The sequence below is a fragment of the Anomaloglossus baeobatrachus genome, chromosome 1 (genome assembly GCF_048569485.1).
Source record: "Anomaloglossus baeobatrachus isolate aAnoBae1 chromosome 1, aAnoBae1.hap1, whole genome shotgun sequence".
Classification (NCBI taxonomy): Eukaryota; Metazoa; Chordata; class Amphibia; order Anura; family Aromobatidae; genus Anomaloglossus; species Anomaloglossus baeobatrachus.
Genome location: NC_134353.1, coordinates 479,659,487 through 479,676,303, shown reverse-complemented (window position 1 = coordinate 479,676,303; position 16,817 = coordinate 479,659,487). Strand labels below are relative to the sequence as shown.

General features: G+C 49.2%; 1 protein-coding gene across 1 annotated transcript in view; it reads right to left on the bottom strand.

Annotated features, from left to right (window-relative positions):
• The window catches only part of CPAMD8 (C3 and PZP like alpha-2-macroglobulin domain containing 8), a 299,461-nt gene that overhangs the window by 172,766 nt on the left and 109,878 nt on the right, over nucleotides 1-16,817 (bottom strand). The window contains exons 12-14 of the mRNA XM_075314975.1: nucleotides 11,322-11,492; nucleotides 11,078-11,206; nucleotides 6,949-7,141 (exon numbers count right to left, since the gene is read on the bottom strand). Of these exons, the coding sequence (XP_075171090.1) occupies nucleotides 6,949-7,141; nucleotides 11,078-11,206; nucleotides 11,322-11,492 (493 nt within the window). The remainder of the gene's footprint in view (nucleotides 1-6,948; nucleotides 7,142-11,077; nucleotides 11,207-11,321; nucleotides 11,493-16,817) is intronic.

The following is a 16,817-nucleotide window of genomic DNA, read 5'->3' as shown; positions in this document are numbered from 1 at the left end:
CTGCTGATAGACCAATTCCTGGATGGACTCTCATCCCCTTCCCACCGGGGACAACTCAGCATGATGGTGATCCAGGATCCAGGACTAACATTTGCCCAGCTAAAGGATAGAGCCATCCGCCTCCAGCAGGTGGAGGAGCCGCAGGATATAGACTCTGTTCAACACCTTACAGTGGCACCCCAGCAGCCAGTAGTGCCGGTGACATCGGCCATGTCAGCGGCTGCTGCTAACCACCTGGAGCCGATCACTAATGAGGCTCTACATCAAAAGCTTGAAGCCCTTACAGACACTGTTGCTTCCATGGCTAGAATCGTCCAGGAGCTGCGTGGATCCAAGTCTGCACCCAAGATTGAGCTGGCGACCAGCAAGGAGGATGTCCCATGGATGAGGCCTAGGAGATACCAAGCGACGAGAGGACGACCCAGCGACCGCTACCAGCCGGATGGACAGCCCATTTGCCGCCGTTGCAATGAGCCAGGTCACTTTGCCCGTGAATGTGCTTTAAATGGGGATCCCCTGGGGAGGCGGGCCGCTCCTCAGGAATGAACTCTCAAGGTCCTTCACCCTGGCACGACAAGTATGTGGGGGGACGTCCAGTCATCCCCATCGTGCTGGATGGCATTCCGCTCAACGCCTTGCTGGACACTGGTTCCCAAATATCATCAATTCCGCATGTCCTTTATAAGAGGTACTGGGCTGATTCAGACGTTAGCAGTGGTCCATCTAATGTTGCATTGAATATATGGGCTAGCAATGGTGAATTAGTACCACAGGTTGGTTTCAGAGAAATGACCATTAAGGTTGGGAGAGTAGAATTGCAGAATCAGGGTATTATCATTGTTGATGTTGACCGACGAGAACGTGAACCAACTATGCTGCTAGGAATGAATGTAATTGAAAATTGTTTTGCAGAGGTAATTACTGTCTTGCAGCAGATCGTCGAGACTGCCAAACCTGGGCAACAGAGACTCCTGCAGAAGGAAATTAAAGCCTTGATGCTGAAGCAGCAGGTAGAAATGTCAGGAGGTGAAATTGGCAGTGCAAGGGTAAGTGACCCAATACCTATTGTAATTCCTCCCAAAACTGAAATGCTGGTCTGGTGTAGAGCCGCAATAGGCATCAGAGGGCGAGACTATCAGGCCCTGGTAGAACCCGTGTACTCAGACAGTAGGCCCACTGTACTGACGGCCAGAGGAATAGTTGAGGTACACAGGGGGAGAGTGCCAATACGCCTTCTAAATTGTGGGGAAGATGAGGTCACCCTACCTAAGTATGCTACCATGGCTAAGCTATATACGGTTGATAACAACGCCATCACCACCGTTGAGCCCTTGAAGCCGTCAAATCAGGCGGAGGACAATGGCTCAGAGGGAAAGCTGGAGGATTGGTGCCAAAAGCTACATGTAGGTACCGATTCTACACCATCCCATCAAAAGCATGGAGTATACAGGGTAGTGAATGAATATGAACAAATATTCAGCAAACACCCATTAGACTTTGGGCAGATCAAAGGGGTAGAGCACACTATACCCACAGGTAACCATCCACCCATAAAGGAGAGGTATAGACCAGTACCACCAGCTCACTACCAATGCGCCAAAGACATGCTCAAAGAAATGAAAGAAGCAGGGGTAATAAGAGACAGTTGTAGCCCCTGGGCAGCCCCACTAGTGCTAGTTAAGAAAAAAGATGGGACCATGAGGATGTGTGTAGACTACAGACGGATCAACCGCATTACACACAAGGATGCATACCCATTACCTAGGATAGAAGAGTCATTGGCTGCATTAAAATCCGCTACTTACTTTTCCACCCTAGATCTGACTAGTGGGTATTGGCAAGTTCCTGTGGCAGAGGCTGATAAGGAGAAGACAGCGTTCACCACGCCGATGGGCCTCTGTGAGTTCAATTGTATGCCGTTTGGACTCTGCAACGCGCCTGGTACCTTCCAGCGAATGATGGAGTGCTGCCTAGGACATAAGAACTTTGAAACTGTCCTCCTGTACCTGGATGACGTCATAGTCTACTCCAAGACCTATGAACAGCATCTACAAGACCTGGCGGAAGTGTTTGAAGCCTTATCCGGATACGGCATGAAAATCAAGCCATCCAAGTGTCACCTTCTAAAGCCAAGGGTACAGTACCTGGGACATGTCGTGAGCTCAGAAGGGGTAGCACCAGATCCTGAAAAAGTTACCGTGATCAGAGATTGGCCAAGACCCACCAGCGTGAAAGAGGTGAGGCAATTCCTGGGACTGGTGGGCTACTATAGAAGATTTATAAAAGGGTTCACGAAGCTAGCAGCTCCCCTACAAGACATCCTGGTAGGACAGTCAAAGAAGTCTGCAGCCCGAAATCCTCCTTTCCAGTGGAGTGATGAGAGAGAAGAGTCCTTTAAGAAGTTGAAGTGGGCACTGACAGGAGAAGAGATCCTGGCATATCCAGATTACCATCAACCCTTCATTTTGTACACGGATGCCAGCAACGTAGGACTGGGAGCAGTATTGTCTCAAAAGCAGGAGGGCAAGGAGAAAGTTATTGCCTTTGCAAGCAGGAAGCTCCGGCCTACAGAAAGAAACCCAGAAAATTACAGCTCCTTCAAGTTAGAACTACTGGCAGTAGTTTGGGCTGTAACAGAGCGTTTCAAACACTACCTGGCTGCTGCAGAATTTACCATATTTACTGACAACAATCCGTTGACCCACCTGGACTCTGCAAAATTAGGTGCGCTGGAACAGCGATGGATAGCCCGACTGTCAAACTACAACTTTGTCATCAAGTACAGGGCAGGCCACAAGAATGGGAATGCAGATGCCTTATCCCGGATGCCACACTCGGGGAACGTGGAAGAGGAACCGGAGGGACTGGAAGAAATTGAGCTGCCGGCCTTTCACCGTCCTAAGGTGGGACAGTATCAACCGAGTGTCTACCAAAAACAACAGCAGGCAACTCTCAACCCATTAGCACACCACGGATGGGCTGACACACAAGACAGCGATCCAGCTGTGAAGCTAGTGAAAGAACTGCTTACACAACAAGGTGCATACCCTAATCAGAATGCCCCAGCTGAGACGCAACATCTCTGGAAGGAGAGAGGTAAATTGTTCCTGTACCAAGGGAAGCTCTGTAGAAGGCACACCAATCCAAAAACACATGAGTTGGTCTGGCAGATCATCGTGCCCAAGAGAGACGTCAAGATGGTTCTGGAAGCTTACCACGACGGTGCTGGTCATTTTGGTTGGAAAAAGTTGGAAGTGCTCTTAAGAGAAAGATTCTACTGGGTTGGCATGAGAAAATCAATTGAAGATTGGTGTAGAAAATGCGGACCATGCAACCTCAGAAGAAAGGATCAACAGAACCAGAGAGCTCCACTCCAGTCCATAGTAACCAAGCAACCACTCGAGCTAGTCGCATTAGACCACGTCAAGTTGTCACCAAGCCGGTCCGGCTATGTCTATGCCTTAACCATCGTGGACCATTACTCACGCTTCTTAGTGGTGGTACCCGTGAAAGACCTTACAGCTAGAACAGCAGCTAAAGCATTCCAGACGTACTTTTGCAGACCCCATGGTTACCCAGAACAAGTCCTTGCAGATCAAGGTCCAGCTTTCGAATCACAGATCTTCCAAGAATTCTGCAACATGTATGGCTGTAAAAAGATCCGCACAACAGCATACCATCCCCAAACAAATGGCTTATGTGAGAAGATGAACCATATTGTGATTGACCTGTTGAAGACCTTACCAGAGTCAGAAAGAAATCAATGGCCAGAGAAATTGCCAGACTTGGTGGACTTGTACAATCATGTCCCGGTGAGTTCTACAAACTGCACCCCCGCTTACCTCATGCGTGCAAGGCCCGGTAAACTGCCAATTGATCTAGATATGGGAATTCTGAAGCCAGATGCAGAAGTTCAAGAATCCAATTGGGATACCCTACGTCAGCAGCAGTATCGCCAAGTACAAGAGTGCGTAGAGAAAAGTCTCCAACAAGCTAGGGGAAGACAGGAGAGAACCTTCAACCAGCATGCTCTAGCAACCCCATTGCAACCTGGTGACCAAGTTCTCAAGAGGAAACGCCGCACAAACAAATTGGATAATCAGTGGGAAACCACCCCATATACAGTCTTACCATCCAGTATGGATAATCCCAAAGTGTGTCTCATCAGTAAGGATGAAGGAAGGACATCAGCTGTCGTGTCAAGAGATCAACTCAAACCATGTCCTGAAACCCTGAAGACACCAGAAGTCACCTTACCCGTACAGGTACAACCTGTCAAGAAGGAAGAAGATGTATTCCATACAGTCTTAGGAGATTTCCCAAAAACATGGCCAAATTACTATGGAGCAGTAGTAGTCCCAATGATCGCCTTCCCTCAAGTGGTGGAACCACAATCAGAACCCATTCCACAAGAAGTCTCAAGACAAGAAGAACTGGAAGTCGAAACCGTAGAGGAAGAACAGATTCCTGGTCCCAGTGAGCTTGCCAGTCCTACAGTCAGCCCCCCATCCTCACAAGTACCAGAAACACCAAATAGGTACACTTCCACCCACACCATTATGCTAAGTACACCCAGTACACCAACAGTACGCAGATCACAGCGTAGTACTCAGGGTCAGATACCAGCAAGATATAAAGACTAATGTGGAATTGCATATAAAATGTACATATGTTATAATGTTTATATGAAAAACCGTAACAGTTTAGTGTACAGAAAAGGTGAGAGAAGAGTGGTGTAAGGTGGCAGCACGGAGAGTTACAACTTGATCACATTGTTGGTGGCCCGAGGGCCGTGAGGTCTACTGCACTTACGACCAGAGTAGAGACACCTTTAAGAAGTGTTTGTTGATTGAAATGTTTATCTAATTGCAACGTTAAGACCAAAAGCCCAGTACCTACAGAGACTATACTGTATGAACACTTACATATTTTTGAACATTTTGGACTCTTTTTGAGCTTTAAGGTTTTTGTATTTTTTTCCTTTTGAGACTCTGTATATATATAATTGTTGTGATAACTTGTTTGTTTGTTTCACAGTCCCGGAGTACTGTTCTTCACTAAGGGGGAATGTGGCACCCCAGGGTTGCCACAGTAACAACACAAAGGGTTAACTCCCCACACACAACACCAAGACCTCCTGGCCAGAAGGGGGAGACCAAGCTGCTTCCCTGTATATTCTGCTGGGGGGGAGGAAATGGTCAGGAGTAGTTTCAGTTTGGAAGTTCAGTGCAGAGCACTGAGGAGAAAGGATCTGTAGGTTGGAAGCTGGCTTTAGCTCACCTCAGGATCCACTGACCAATTCCAGGCCTAGCTGAGGGTCTGAGGGAAGGAGACAGAGTACACAGAGGAACATTCCTGGGAGACAGAGCATTGCAGAGCTCATCCCCAGTGGAGCACACAGAACGGATGCTGGATCCGAGACTGCAGGTTACATACTGCACAGTTACCACCAGAGAAGTGAAGATTTCAGATCTTTCACCTGTACCACAGACACAAGCAACATAGGAGAGTTCAGGAACATACTAGTAAGGACTCGAGTTGCCTGTCAGGTCGGTACCGAGGAGCACAGGGCCGGCTGCATAGTTCACGCAGCAGCAGGGCCACAGACACACAGTGCAGGCAAGGAAGCCAAAACGGCCCGGCTGGGTGGGAGAAGCCCTGAACCCCTCACAGACTCCGTGGACAGTACTCTGCTGAATACCATCACCAGTAAAGACAAAGAAACTGCAAAACCGTGAGTCTGCCTGTTTATTGTGCTCGTGTCCTGCACTCCCCCCCATAGACTAACATACTGCCCCGGGGAAAAGGCTCTACCCGTGGGGAGCCGTCCCATCTCAAGCTGCCTTCCATCACCCCGGAGGTTCTGCAGCAGCGGTGGTCATCTCTGATCACATTCCACGGGTGGCGTCACGAACATAACCCCCCTTTTTATTGTGGAACCAGGGAGCACAGACCGGGTCACGACACCGTGATCCCCTTTCCAGAAGCGACCCCTTGGCCCGGTTCTGGGTATCCCCTTAACCCCTGGCGACACAATAGTCATGCTGTTTGATAGCTCCGGCTCCCTGCAGTTAGGCGGGCTTTGCACACTACGATATCGCAGGTGCGATGTCGGTGGGGTCAAATTGAAAGTGACGCACATCCGGCATCGCATGCGACATCGTAGTGTGTAAAGCCTAGATGATACGGATAACGAGCGCAAAATCGGCGTAATCGTATCATCGGTGCAGCGTCGGCGTAATCCATAATTACGCTGACGCGACGGTCCGATGTTGTTCCTCGCTCCTGCGGCAGCACACATCGCTGTGTGTGAAGCCGCAGGAGCGAGGAACATCTCCTACCGGCGTCACCGCGGCTTCCGTAGGATATGCGGAAGGAAGGAGGTGGACGGGATGTTTACATCCTGCTCATCTCCGCCCCTCCGCCGCTATTGGCCGCCTGCCGTGTGACGTCGCTATGACGCCGCACGACCCGCCCCCTTAGGAAGGAGGCGGGTCGCCGGCCAGAGCGACGGTCGCAGGGCAGGTGAGTGCATGTGAAGCTGGCGTAGCGATAATGTTTGCTACGCCAGCTATCACACGATATCGTACCTGCGACGGGGGCGGGGACTATCGCGTGCGACATCGCAGCATCGGCTTGCGATGTCGCAACGTGCAAAGCCGCCCTTAGTCTACACCTAGCCAGTTGTCATATTAAAAGCTAACATCTATCAATGACAATTGTTTTTTGCATTGTATTCTAATAACAGTCGGTTGATAAGCGCATATGTCTTTTTTTTTATTTCAAAGTAATTTCCATTGTTGTATAACTATAAATCTGAAGATTAATTTACTGTCCGAATGCACCATGTTCTCAAAGGACCAGTGAATTGTCAACAATGTGGAAAGATACCAGGGCCTTTAGTTTAATATTTACTGAATAATAAGATGGCACAGTAAGAAATCTTACCTGCTTCCTTCTCTGCCGTTTCATTGAAATCCTTATCAAAGGTAACAGATGATGATCTCTTTGCCCTCTGCAGAGTGATATTTGCAGACTGTTTCCCTGAAAGCACTAAATTTCCACGAGATGCCACCTCATAATGTAAAGTAAAATTACATGGACAGGTGGACTTCAAATAAATCAGGGCATCCTCACCCACCTGCCATCAAAAGAAATAAAAAACCAAAACAAGTGACAAGACTCTTATCACACATAGTCTTCCATCAAAATCCTATACATACTCAAACATACACTTCTCAACATGGAAACTGCAACACCAAGAAAGAAAAGTTGTGTTTATATGGAAATCACACGATGAATAAACAGGTGTATGATATGCAAATGAGGAAGAAATGGACATAACATTTTCAAAATATCTCAATTTATTCAATATAGACAAAAAGCGCCACATGTAGAAGTACACATGCACACCTTGGCCTTGCTATCTATGAGTGTATTAACAGATGTCTGAGGAATCTCCTGCCACGCTGAATGTACTTGAGCACACACATCATCAAGATCCAGTGCCGGCAGCACCCTTTGCAGCTGCCAAGCAATGATATCCCAAATGTGCTCAATGAGAGACCTGGGCGGATCCATGCATTGCTCTTTGTGCAGCATCGGTGTTCTTTACCTGATGAGCTAACTCCCTTTTTTCCCCTCTTTCCTTATTTAAAATTAAATTTATTTATGCATTTTGAAGTATCACACTTCTTCCTCAGGACAAACCAAAACGTCACTGTGGTTTATCCTGAAGATGGAGTATGAAACTTCGAAGCACGTTGACTAATAAACCACATTTAATTTTAATCTCCTTGAGTTTCTGACTTCATCTGTCAACAATATCTTCATCCAGGCAGCGCAGAAATTTGGTTCCATCCTTTTGGTTCCATCCTTGAATTGTTTCTTCATCTCATGGGTCTGCAGCAGCTTGGATCTAGATGTTTTAAGAGTTGTGTTAATATAACCTTGCCAGCTGAGCATATCCCTGTTTTCTTGTCAACTTTTACATGGATAAGACCCTTTGCGCTATAGTCATACCAGTTTACCTACCAGATTTAAAGAATGGCGCTTCTGTACTGAAAGTGAAATTTATTGTCAAATGCCAAACTCAAGGCATCTACACAAACCATCAGAGGGTGTTTCCATGACATTGAGATATGATCAAGATGTTCAGATACATGTATTCCATCGACTTCATGCCGCTAATTTCAAAGGCTAACATGAGGCAGAGCAATACGCCAATGTAGGCTGGAATAGAGATCTATTCTCTACAGGGTTGAGTCCCAATTTTCTTCTGGATGCAATGATAGTTGGAAATTGGTCTGGAGATCACATGGACAACGTCATGAAGAGGCCTTTGTGAGGGAAAGTGCAAGTGTCCAAAGAGCTGTTTTTCCACATAACAACACCAGGTCTCATTTTCTTCATATTTCTGTGGACATCCTAAGTGGCCTTAACATGCTACCATGACCTGCAGAGTCTCCAGACTTGCCTTCCATCGAGCATATGTGGGATGTTATTGGTCGGCAAAGGGAGCTACAAGCTCTAACTTGATCTTGATGGTTTGCGTGCCCAGCTGCTTTAAGTGGAGCAGAATGTTCCTCAGACAACTGTTAATAACTTAATTGATAGCATGGCAAGACATGTAAGTGCATGTATTTCTGCACCTGGCACTCTTACTGAATACTGAATAAATTGAGATGTTTTGAAAGGTTTTTTTTCCAATTTTTTTCATGTTGGGGAGTGTATAAAGATATTAAAAAGTCAAGTGTTAAATAAAATAAATAAAAAAAAACTTGTGCATATCAGCGACAAGTATAGTTCATAATTATGAAATGTTCTGTGCAATGATGATTAGGGACGTCTGCATATTTTGCAATGAAAAGAATAGCATATGCATAATTTCACACAGTTTTATTGTTGTGTTATTTTTTTTACTTGCTATTCATTAAAAATTCTCAACCAATTTTGCTCAGTGCCCTTGTAAAAATGTTACAAATCCAAAAGAACCTCTACTCCTAGTTCTGACAATTCTCTTTTACTGTATTGTTCGTTTTATAAGATGCACCGAATTATAAGACGCACACCAAATTTGAAGGAGGAAAATAGGAAGAAAATCATTTTTACTGTTAAAATGAGGGTCTGTCTTATAATCCTAGTGCCTCTTATATTGGCTCACCAGGGGGGAGCGGTGGTGGTGGAGCGGCTCAGGAAGGTCATAGAAGACAGGGTAGGCGATGCTGTGGGGTCGGAGGATGGGGTGTCATGGCTCAAGAAGGTCAGCGTGCAGAAAGTCAGTGATATTGTGGGCTCGTGGGGTGTCACGGCAGTGGGCACCATTGATCTGCCGGCGGGCTCAGAGGGTCAGTGTGTAGCAGTGGAGGGTCGCCGATACTGCGGGCTCGTGGGGTGTTGTGGCGGTGAGTGCCATTGATCTGCTGGCAGACTGCAGGCTCCATTGAATCGCCAACCGTTGACGCAACGGACTTCAAGAAAATTAAGGAGGTGGCATGGCAACAAATTGGGGTCTGCGGCTGTTTTCTTGCAGTCCATCCTGTCAACCGCCGGCAATTCAAAGCAGCCCGCAGATCAATGATGCCCGTCGCGACACCCCACGAGCCCGCAGTATCACTGACCCTACGCTGCGCATACTGACCCCTTTGATCACCCTTTCCTCCGAGCCCACCGGCAGATCAATGGTGCCCGCCGCCGTGACACTCCAAGAGTCCTCCAGTTTAAGGGAAAAAAAGGGCGTCTTACAAACCGGAAAATACGATATTTCTCAGTTATTGAGATAGCAGTAAGAAGATAGAAGGGATTGGACACACATCTGCAAAGGAGAGGGGAAAAACATCTCAGGGGAGACAGAGAAAATGTGCCCAAGTCTGCTCTGTAGACTACACAGACAGAGGGATCCCCTGCAGCTTCTCCCCACACATTGCTCTGGATTGACAACTTTCTGCCTATGTGCACGCATAGGCTGACTAGTCTGACTAGTCACACCACAATTTGTGCCACTGCAGCAGCATTTTAGAGTTAAACATACCTGGTTGAGATAATACAGCCAGTGCCTGATACATTCTGCCCACGCATTGGGCAACATGTATGAGATGACATGTTCACTTTAACAAAACCTTAAAATATTATTTAGTCCGCATACATTTATGTTAAAGGCATGCAAAATTCCTCTTTCCTCTAGATGTTACCTCAGCTTATAGAATAAAGAAATAAGAGTAAACACCGGTCACTATTGCTTTTATGGTAGTTCCAGGCTACCAGGAAATCAGTCATTCTGTGAAACGCAACCCATTTTGGCAATATGCTAATTATGACATGTCCCAGAAAGGTTTATACATCTGGTGGGAATTTGCCAAAAATGATGTAATGACAGCTCAGCTAGAAAAGATTATGACAATATGGGTCATTAGATAATTCATAGAGACTGTAGTACTGGATGTTATTACCTCAGCTAACATACACTGCTACATTTTATGTAACAGGACTGTCTTGTTTTACTTCAAAGATTCCCATGGGGTAAACATAATGTATATTTCTAGACACTGTACATATACTGAATAAGGAATTGATACTATATGACAATCTGTACACCATGTTTGAAGGTCTGAAAGCACCAACATTTTGTTTTATTTTTTCAGTGCTGGAGTGGAGCTTTAAATCTAAGTCCCCTTATACTCACCCTCCGGCGGCTTCATCCATTTTTGGCACCGCATCAATCCTGCGGAGCCATCTTGTGCCCCGTAACTTCTGACTAGCCAGAAGTCAAAAGTTATGTCAAAAGTCCTCAACACAAGTCTATGAGAGCAAGAACTAGGTGAAAACAAGGCTGTCATAGAGATATATTGTGATTTGTGACCTCAGGCGCTTCATGAAACACTATAGCTGCCAGCAGGTCACAAATTGCCAGAGACCGACTGGAACGATGGCGATAGAAGACGAAGACAGCGGCAAGTGAGTATAAGACAGGGGGCAGGGAACTTACATTTAAAGTGCTAAAGAAAAACCTGGAGTGGTGCTTTAACTAACAAGATCTTCTACTGAAGGGTTATGATGACAGCTCACGCCCTGTACTCACCAGCAGTGGTTTATCAGGTGGTTGAATAAGAAGGTGACACTTGCTTGGAGAATACCAACTACTTATGGACAAGTAGTTTGGCAAATATTGCTCTTCTGTAGATTTTCCATCAATGGCTATAACCTTTGACTTTGAAATAGAGAAAATGGGATCAGCAAAATAGAAATATTGGAAAACAATGACATAATATATTTTGGATTGTGCGGCCAACCAAAATTAGTGTCACTGCAACATATAATCTTACCTCAAGCCATACATACTGAGCTGCTGTTGGGATAGATGGTATCTGAAACTCAACTAAGCCATTTTGGGATATAAGCTCACTTGTATATACATTGTCTTTTGGGGTAAGTTCAGCCTTGATTCGCACGGTTACTCCATCAGCAGGACTTCCATCAGGATAGGTAACTTCAACCTAAGAAACAGATGGCATTTTAGTTCTTTTTTTTTAAATTATTTATATGAACATTTCTAGAATGCTAGGTAATGTTTTCATGTTTGGAGAAAAAATATATAAGAATTAAATGGGTTGTCTATTCTGGGAACAAAAGTCTTCAGTTACTGTCACGCTAGGTACCGAGAAGTTCCAAGTGCACCGCAAAAGGGAAGGGAAACTTTGTGTTTAGGGAGAGGGAAGATAGTGACCTGTGACCAAACCTACTGCTGGTCCCTGGGGTCCCTCAACACCCTAAATAGGTTCTGCACCTATGCGCCGAGCCGAATATCTGACCCTAGGTATCCCTAATGCTAGGCCCTAAATAGGGAATGGATGGGTTAAACTCTTCATCAACCCCACTAAACAATTATAGAAGACACAAGGGGGATACACAGGGGGGCAAGCATAAACTATTTATCATTAGATGACTCAGGTAGGAGATCAGCACAGCTTTCAGCAACGATACCGCAGAGGAGTACAAACCACCTTCTAGGAAATTTGGCTTGAAGGAACTGAAAATATCACCAGCACCAGTCCAAGGAAGGAAGGGGTATTTAAACACCAAGTAAATACTGGCAATCAACAGATGGGTGGAAATCGAGCTCCTGCTGGGTCCAAAAGTGAGAAAGATGAATCCAGCAGGAAAGCTACCTATACCAATGAATACTGTAACTCTCTATTAATTGGTCTCCCCCTAACTAGACTCTCCCCTCTAAAGTCCATCCTTAATGCAGCAGCCAGGGTCACCTATCTGGCCAACCGCTACTCGGATGCCTCTGCTCTGTGCCAGTCATTGCACTGGCTGCCCATATATCACAGGATCCAATTCAAACTGCTTGTTCTCACCCACAAAGCTCTCCACAGTGCAGCACCCTCCTACATCTCCACCCTCCTCTCTGTCTATCATCCCACCCGTTCTCTACGCTCTGCAAATGACTTTTGACTAACATCCACACTAATTCGAACCTCCCACTCCCGAATCCAAGACTTCTTCCGAGCTGCACCAAACCGCTGGAACGCTCTACCCCAAGAAGTTAGTGTCGCGGGCGGGGAGGAGGGTGTCAGCACACTACGCTCACCCCTTCTGCTCGGGTCCGGCAGCTGCTCAGTGGTGGCTCGAGCTGTGGGCCGGATCCCGGGGTTTCTCGAGCGACACTCCTCGCCCGTGAGTGAAAAGGGGTTTGTGGTTGGGTGTGGGGATTGTTATAGTTCGTGACGCCACCCACGGTTGTGGTGATTTCACCACCGCTGCTCTATACGGGGCTCTCGGGGATGGTGATGCGGAGCAGCCAGGTGTTGTGTTGCCCCTCCGTGTGTAGGGGTTGGTGATCCCGGGGCCCGGTGATGGAGAAGTAGGTGCGGGGCCTGGTGGGCGCAGGGACGCGGGGGCAGCGCTGTGCCTTGCGGCACTGTGGTACTCACTCAGCCTGAGACGTGGACACAGTTTGTACGGTAAACCAAACGGCTGGTAGGACGGTCCCACAGACGGCTGCACCTGCACTCCCGGTAGGTGACGGTGATGTCCCTCTTCCTTGCACCTATGTTTGACTTGTGGTAGCGGTGGATTCCCTCCGGTAACCCGCTCCCCGACTGCAATCTGGGCCGGAGGAGCTCTACACTTTGCCCGCAGGCGCTGGCCCTGAGAAACTGGTGCCGTGGCGGTGGCGGTGTCTCTCTGCTTCAGGTTGGGCTGTTGCCTTCAATCGGGACTTGGTTGTTGGGGGATCTGCGTCCCCGTCACTGACGGATTCGGCAAATTTGGCGACTCCTAGCCTTGCCGGGGTCCGAGAGGCCCCTGCCCTGGTGCTGACTGTCCTTCGGAACACTGCTCCAGACCACCGGGCACACAGCCAACGGGGTCCTTCCAGGAACTTCCAAACGGTCCCCCTCCAGACAGTCACCGCCGTCGCTGACCTTGCTGATCTGGCCCTACACAAAGCTGGACCCTTCAGGCTTCTTTCTTTACTGCCACTTCACTTGCTTTTCTCCTTTTTCCACTTTTCTACTTTCACTTTCTTAACTCCTCTACTTAGCTCCTCAACTTCACTCTAGCCCTGCCTGGGCTAATCTCCTTCCACTCTCCCCTCCTAAACTGAACTGCCTGGTTTTCCCGCCTCCAGAGTTGTGAGCTCCTCGGTGGGCGGAGCCAACCGCCTAGCCCACCCCCTGGTGTGCATCATCAGACTCCTGGAGGAAGGCAACAAGGATTTCTGGTTAGCTGTGATGTGCCTACCTGGAGTGTGGGGTGTGGTGGTGTGTGACCTGTGTCCCCTGGCTTGCCCAGGTCGACACATTAGGACAAATCACAACTTACTCAGCTTCAGACGCTCCCTAAAAACGCATCTTTTTAGGGTGGCCTATCACACTCCCTAGCCAAACTAATTTCACATAATCCCTCTACAACTTCTCAGAACATAACCCCACGTCAAACTCCATGGCACCCAAATGCATCTCAAGGCTCTGGCCAACTGGTCCAGGAAGCCATCATCTATCCCCCATGAGCTGGCTGGATTGTCATTTTAAATAAACACTTGTACCTTGCCCCTCCCCCCATCTCATTGTAGATTGTAAGCTCTCACGAGCAGGGTTGCCATTTTTCCTTTTAAATATTGTATCCTCTATAATTGTTACTTGTTTGTATATGTTTATGTATATGATATGTATATGAGGCGGGCGGGGAGGAGGGTGTCAGCACACTTCGCTCACCCCTTCTGCTCGGGTCCGGCGGCTGCTGCTCAGTGGTGGCTCGAGCGGTGAGCCGGATCCCGGGGGCTTCTCGAGCGGCACTCCTCGCCCGTGAGTGAAAGGGGGGTTGTTGGGTGTGGGGATGATTATTGTCCTTGACGCCACCCACGGTTGTGGTGATTTCACCACCGCTGCTCTATACGGGGCTCCCGGGGATGGTGATGCGGAGCAGCCAGGTGTTGTGTTGCCCCTCCGTGGGTAGGGGTTGGTGATCCCGGGGCCCGGTGATGGTTTGGGAGGTGCAGGGCCTGGTGGGCGCAGGGACGCGGGGGCAGCGCTGTGCCTTGCGGCACTGTGGTGTTCACTCAGCCTGAGACGTGACACAGTTTTTACGGTAAACCAACGGCTGGATAGACGGTCCCACGGACGGCTGCACTTGCTCTCCCGGTAGGTGACGGTGATGTCCCTTTTCCTTGCACCTTGATGAACTGGTTGGTTGCGATGGGTCCCCACCGGTAACCCGCTCCCCGGCTTCAAGCTGGACCGGGGGAGCTCTACTCTTTGCCCGCAGGCGCTGGCCCTAAGAAACGGGTGCCTTTGCGGTGGCGGTGTCTCTTCTATACTGGCTGGGCTGTTGCCTTCAATCGGGTCTTTGTTGTTGGGGGATCTACGTCCCCTTCACTGACGGATTCGGCAAATTTGGCAACTCCTAGCCTTGCCGGGGTCCGAGAGGCCCCTGCCCTGGTGCTGACTGTCCTTCGGAACACTGCTCCAGACCGCCGGGCACACAGCCAACGGGGTCCTTACAGGAACTTCCAAACGGTCCCCCTCCAGACAGTCACCGCCGTTGCTGACCTTGCTGACCTGGCCCTACACAAAGTTGGACCCGTCAGGCTTTCCTTCTTTCTTGTCACCTCACTTGCTTTCCTCCTTTTTCACTTTCCTTCCTTCACTTTCACTTAGCTGTTTACTTTAGCCCTGTCTAGACTACTCCTACACTCCTTCCACTTCCTCCTCCCTGACTAGACTGCCTGGATTCTCCCGCCTCCAGAGCTGTGACCTCCTCGGTGGGCGGAGCCAACCGCCTGGCCCACCCCCTGGTGTGAATCATCAGCCTCTGGAGGAAGGCAACAAGGATTTTTGGTTAGCTGTGGTGTTCCTACCTGGGATGTAAGGTGTGGTGGTGTGTGACCTGTGTCCCCTGGCTTGCCCAGGGCGACACATTCCCCCTTAGCAAAATGCAGACCGTCCGCGGGCTGCCGTCCAACACCGGATTTATTTTTCTGAAAAAGATAACATAATGATATAACATATTTACATTTTTAATAATAACTCTTCCCAAGACGGGAGGCACATTTCTTTTAACGTTGCATAACGGTTTACGGTTACGGTTTCCGCTCTCTCCCACCCAAGCAACCTGGCCCTGATGCTGCCCCTAAAACCCAGGCAGCACCCCTTGACCCACAGTCCAGCACACGGTACCCGAGCGGGATCTGTCCTTCCCTCCAGAGGGTAGCCACCGGTTCCTTTGGTGGCTGGGCCCCAGCCTGCTCTGCTGAGGGCCCTCCCTTCAACCTGCCTCTCCGGAGGCGGCATGCGGAAAACGGTAACGGTAAACAACATATTTACAAGCCACTTAACGTTTGTGGTTGCCCTGCAAGTTCACGGGCTTGTCCATGGATAGTCCTCCATGCAGAACTTTTAACGGTCCCCACGGGGACAACGGTGCCGGCTCCAGCCGGTTGCAATCACAAAGCAAATCAGGTAAGGCACTCGGTCATCATCATTTTTCATTCTTTCAAACTTTTTAAACAACTAAACAAAATGGTGGTCCCAACGGGGACGGTGCAACGGGCTTCTGCTGCCCTACTCCGGATATTCAGGCTCTAGTGCTCCTTCCAAGGGAGGGGGCGCGGCGCTCGCTCGGGCCTCTGGGCTGCCCTTTAGTTTAGCGTCCAGCGCGAACCACCCCCGCTCCCCAAAGAACCGGGTGTATTGCACTATGTCCCCCGGCATCAGATTGCGGCCGGGATGCTCTTCAGGCAGGTGGGCATTCACATCCCGCCGGGCTATAAACACTTCGGCCTCCAGGCCCTGTTCGTAAATAAACCCATAGCCCCGGCGGACATCAAACCGCCTCACCTGCCCCACGTACGACGGGCCCCGGACACGGGAGGTTGCTTGCCGGAGGTGCTCTTTCTCTCGGATAGCTCGGGCCACCAGTTCGGCCTTCTTCCGTTCTCTCTCGGCGATCTCCGGGCCCAGCGGTACCGGCTCCCTATCCCAATACGGCGCTGCCGCCAGCGCCGGCGCACGAGTCGGGCCCCGCAGGACATCCTGGACGTTGCCCACTGTCAGGACTCTGGGTGGCATGTCCCGCGGTGTCTTGGCCTTGGGCGCTGCTTTGCAACAACAACCCGGCGCTACCTCAGCCGAGGTGTGGGGGATGGGCATAGGGGCTTTCCGCTGCTGGGCCTTCGGCTCGGAGCGGGTCATCGGCTCCGGCTCGGGGAACTTCTCGGGGGATGCCTCCGGTTCCACTTTCGGAGTCTTCCACGGTAACACCTCCGGGGTGCCGCGGGCTCCGGCTACAGGTCGGCCCGCCTGGGCGGGGACGCT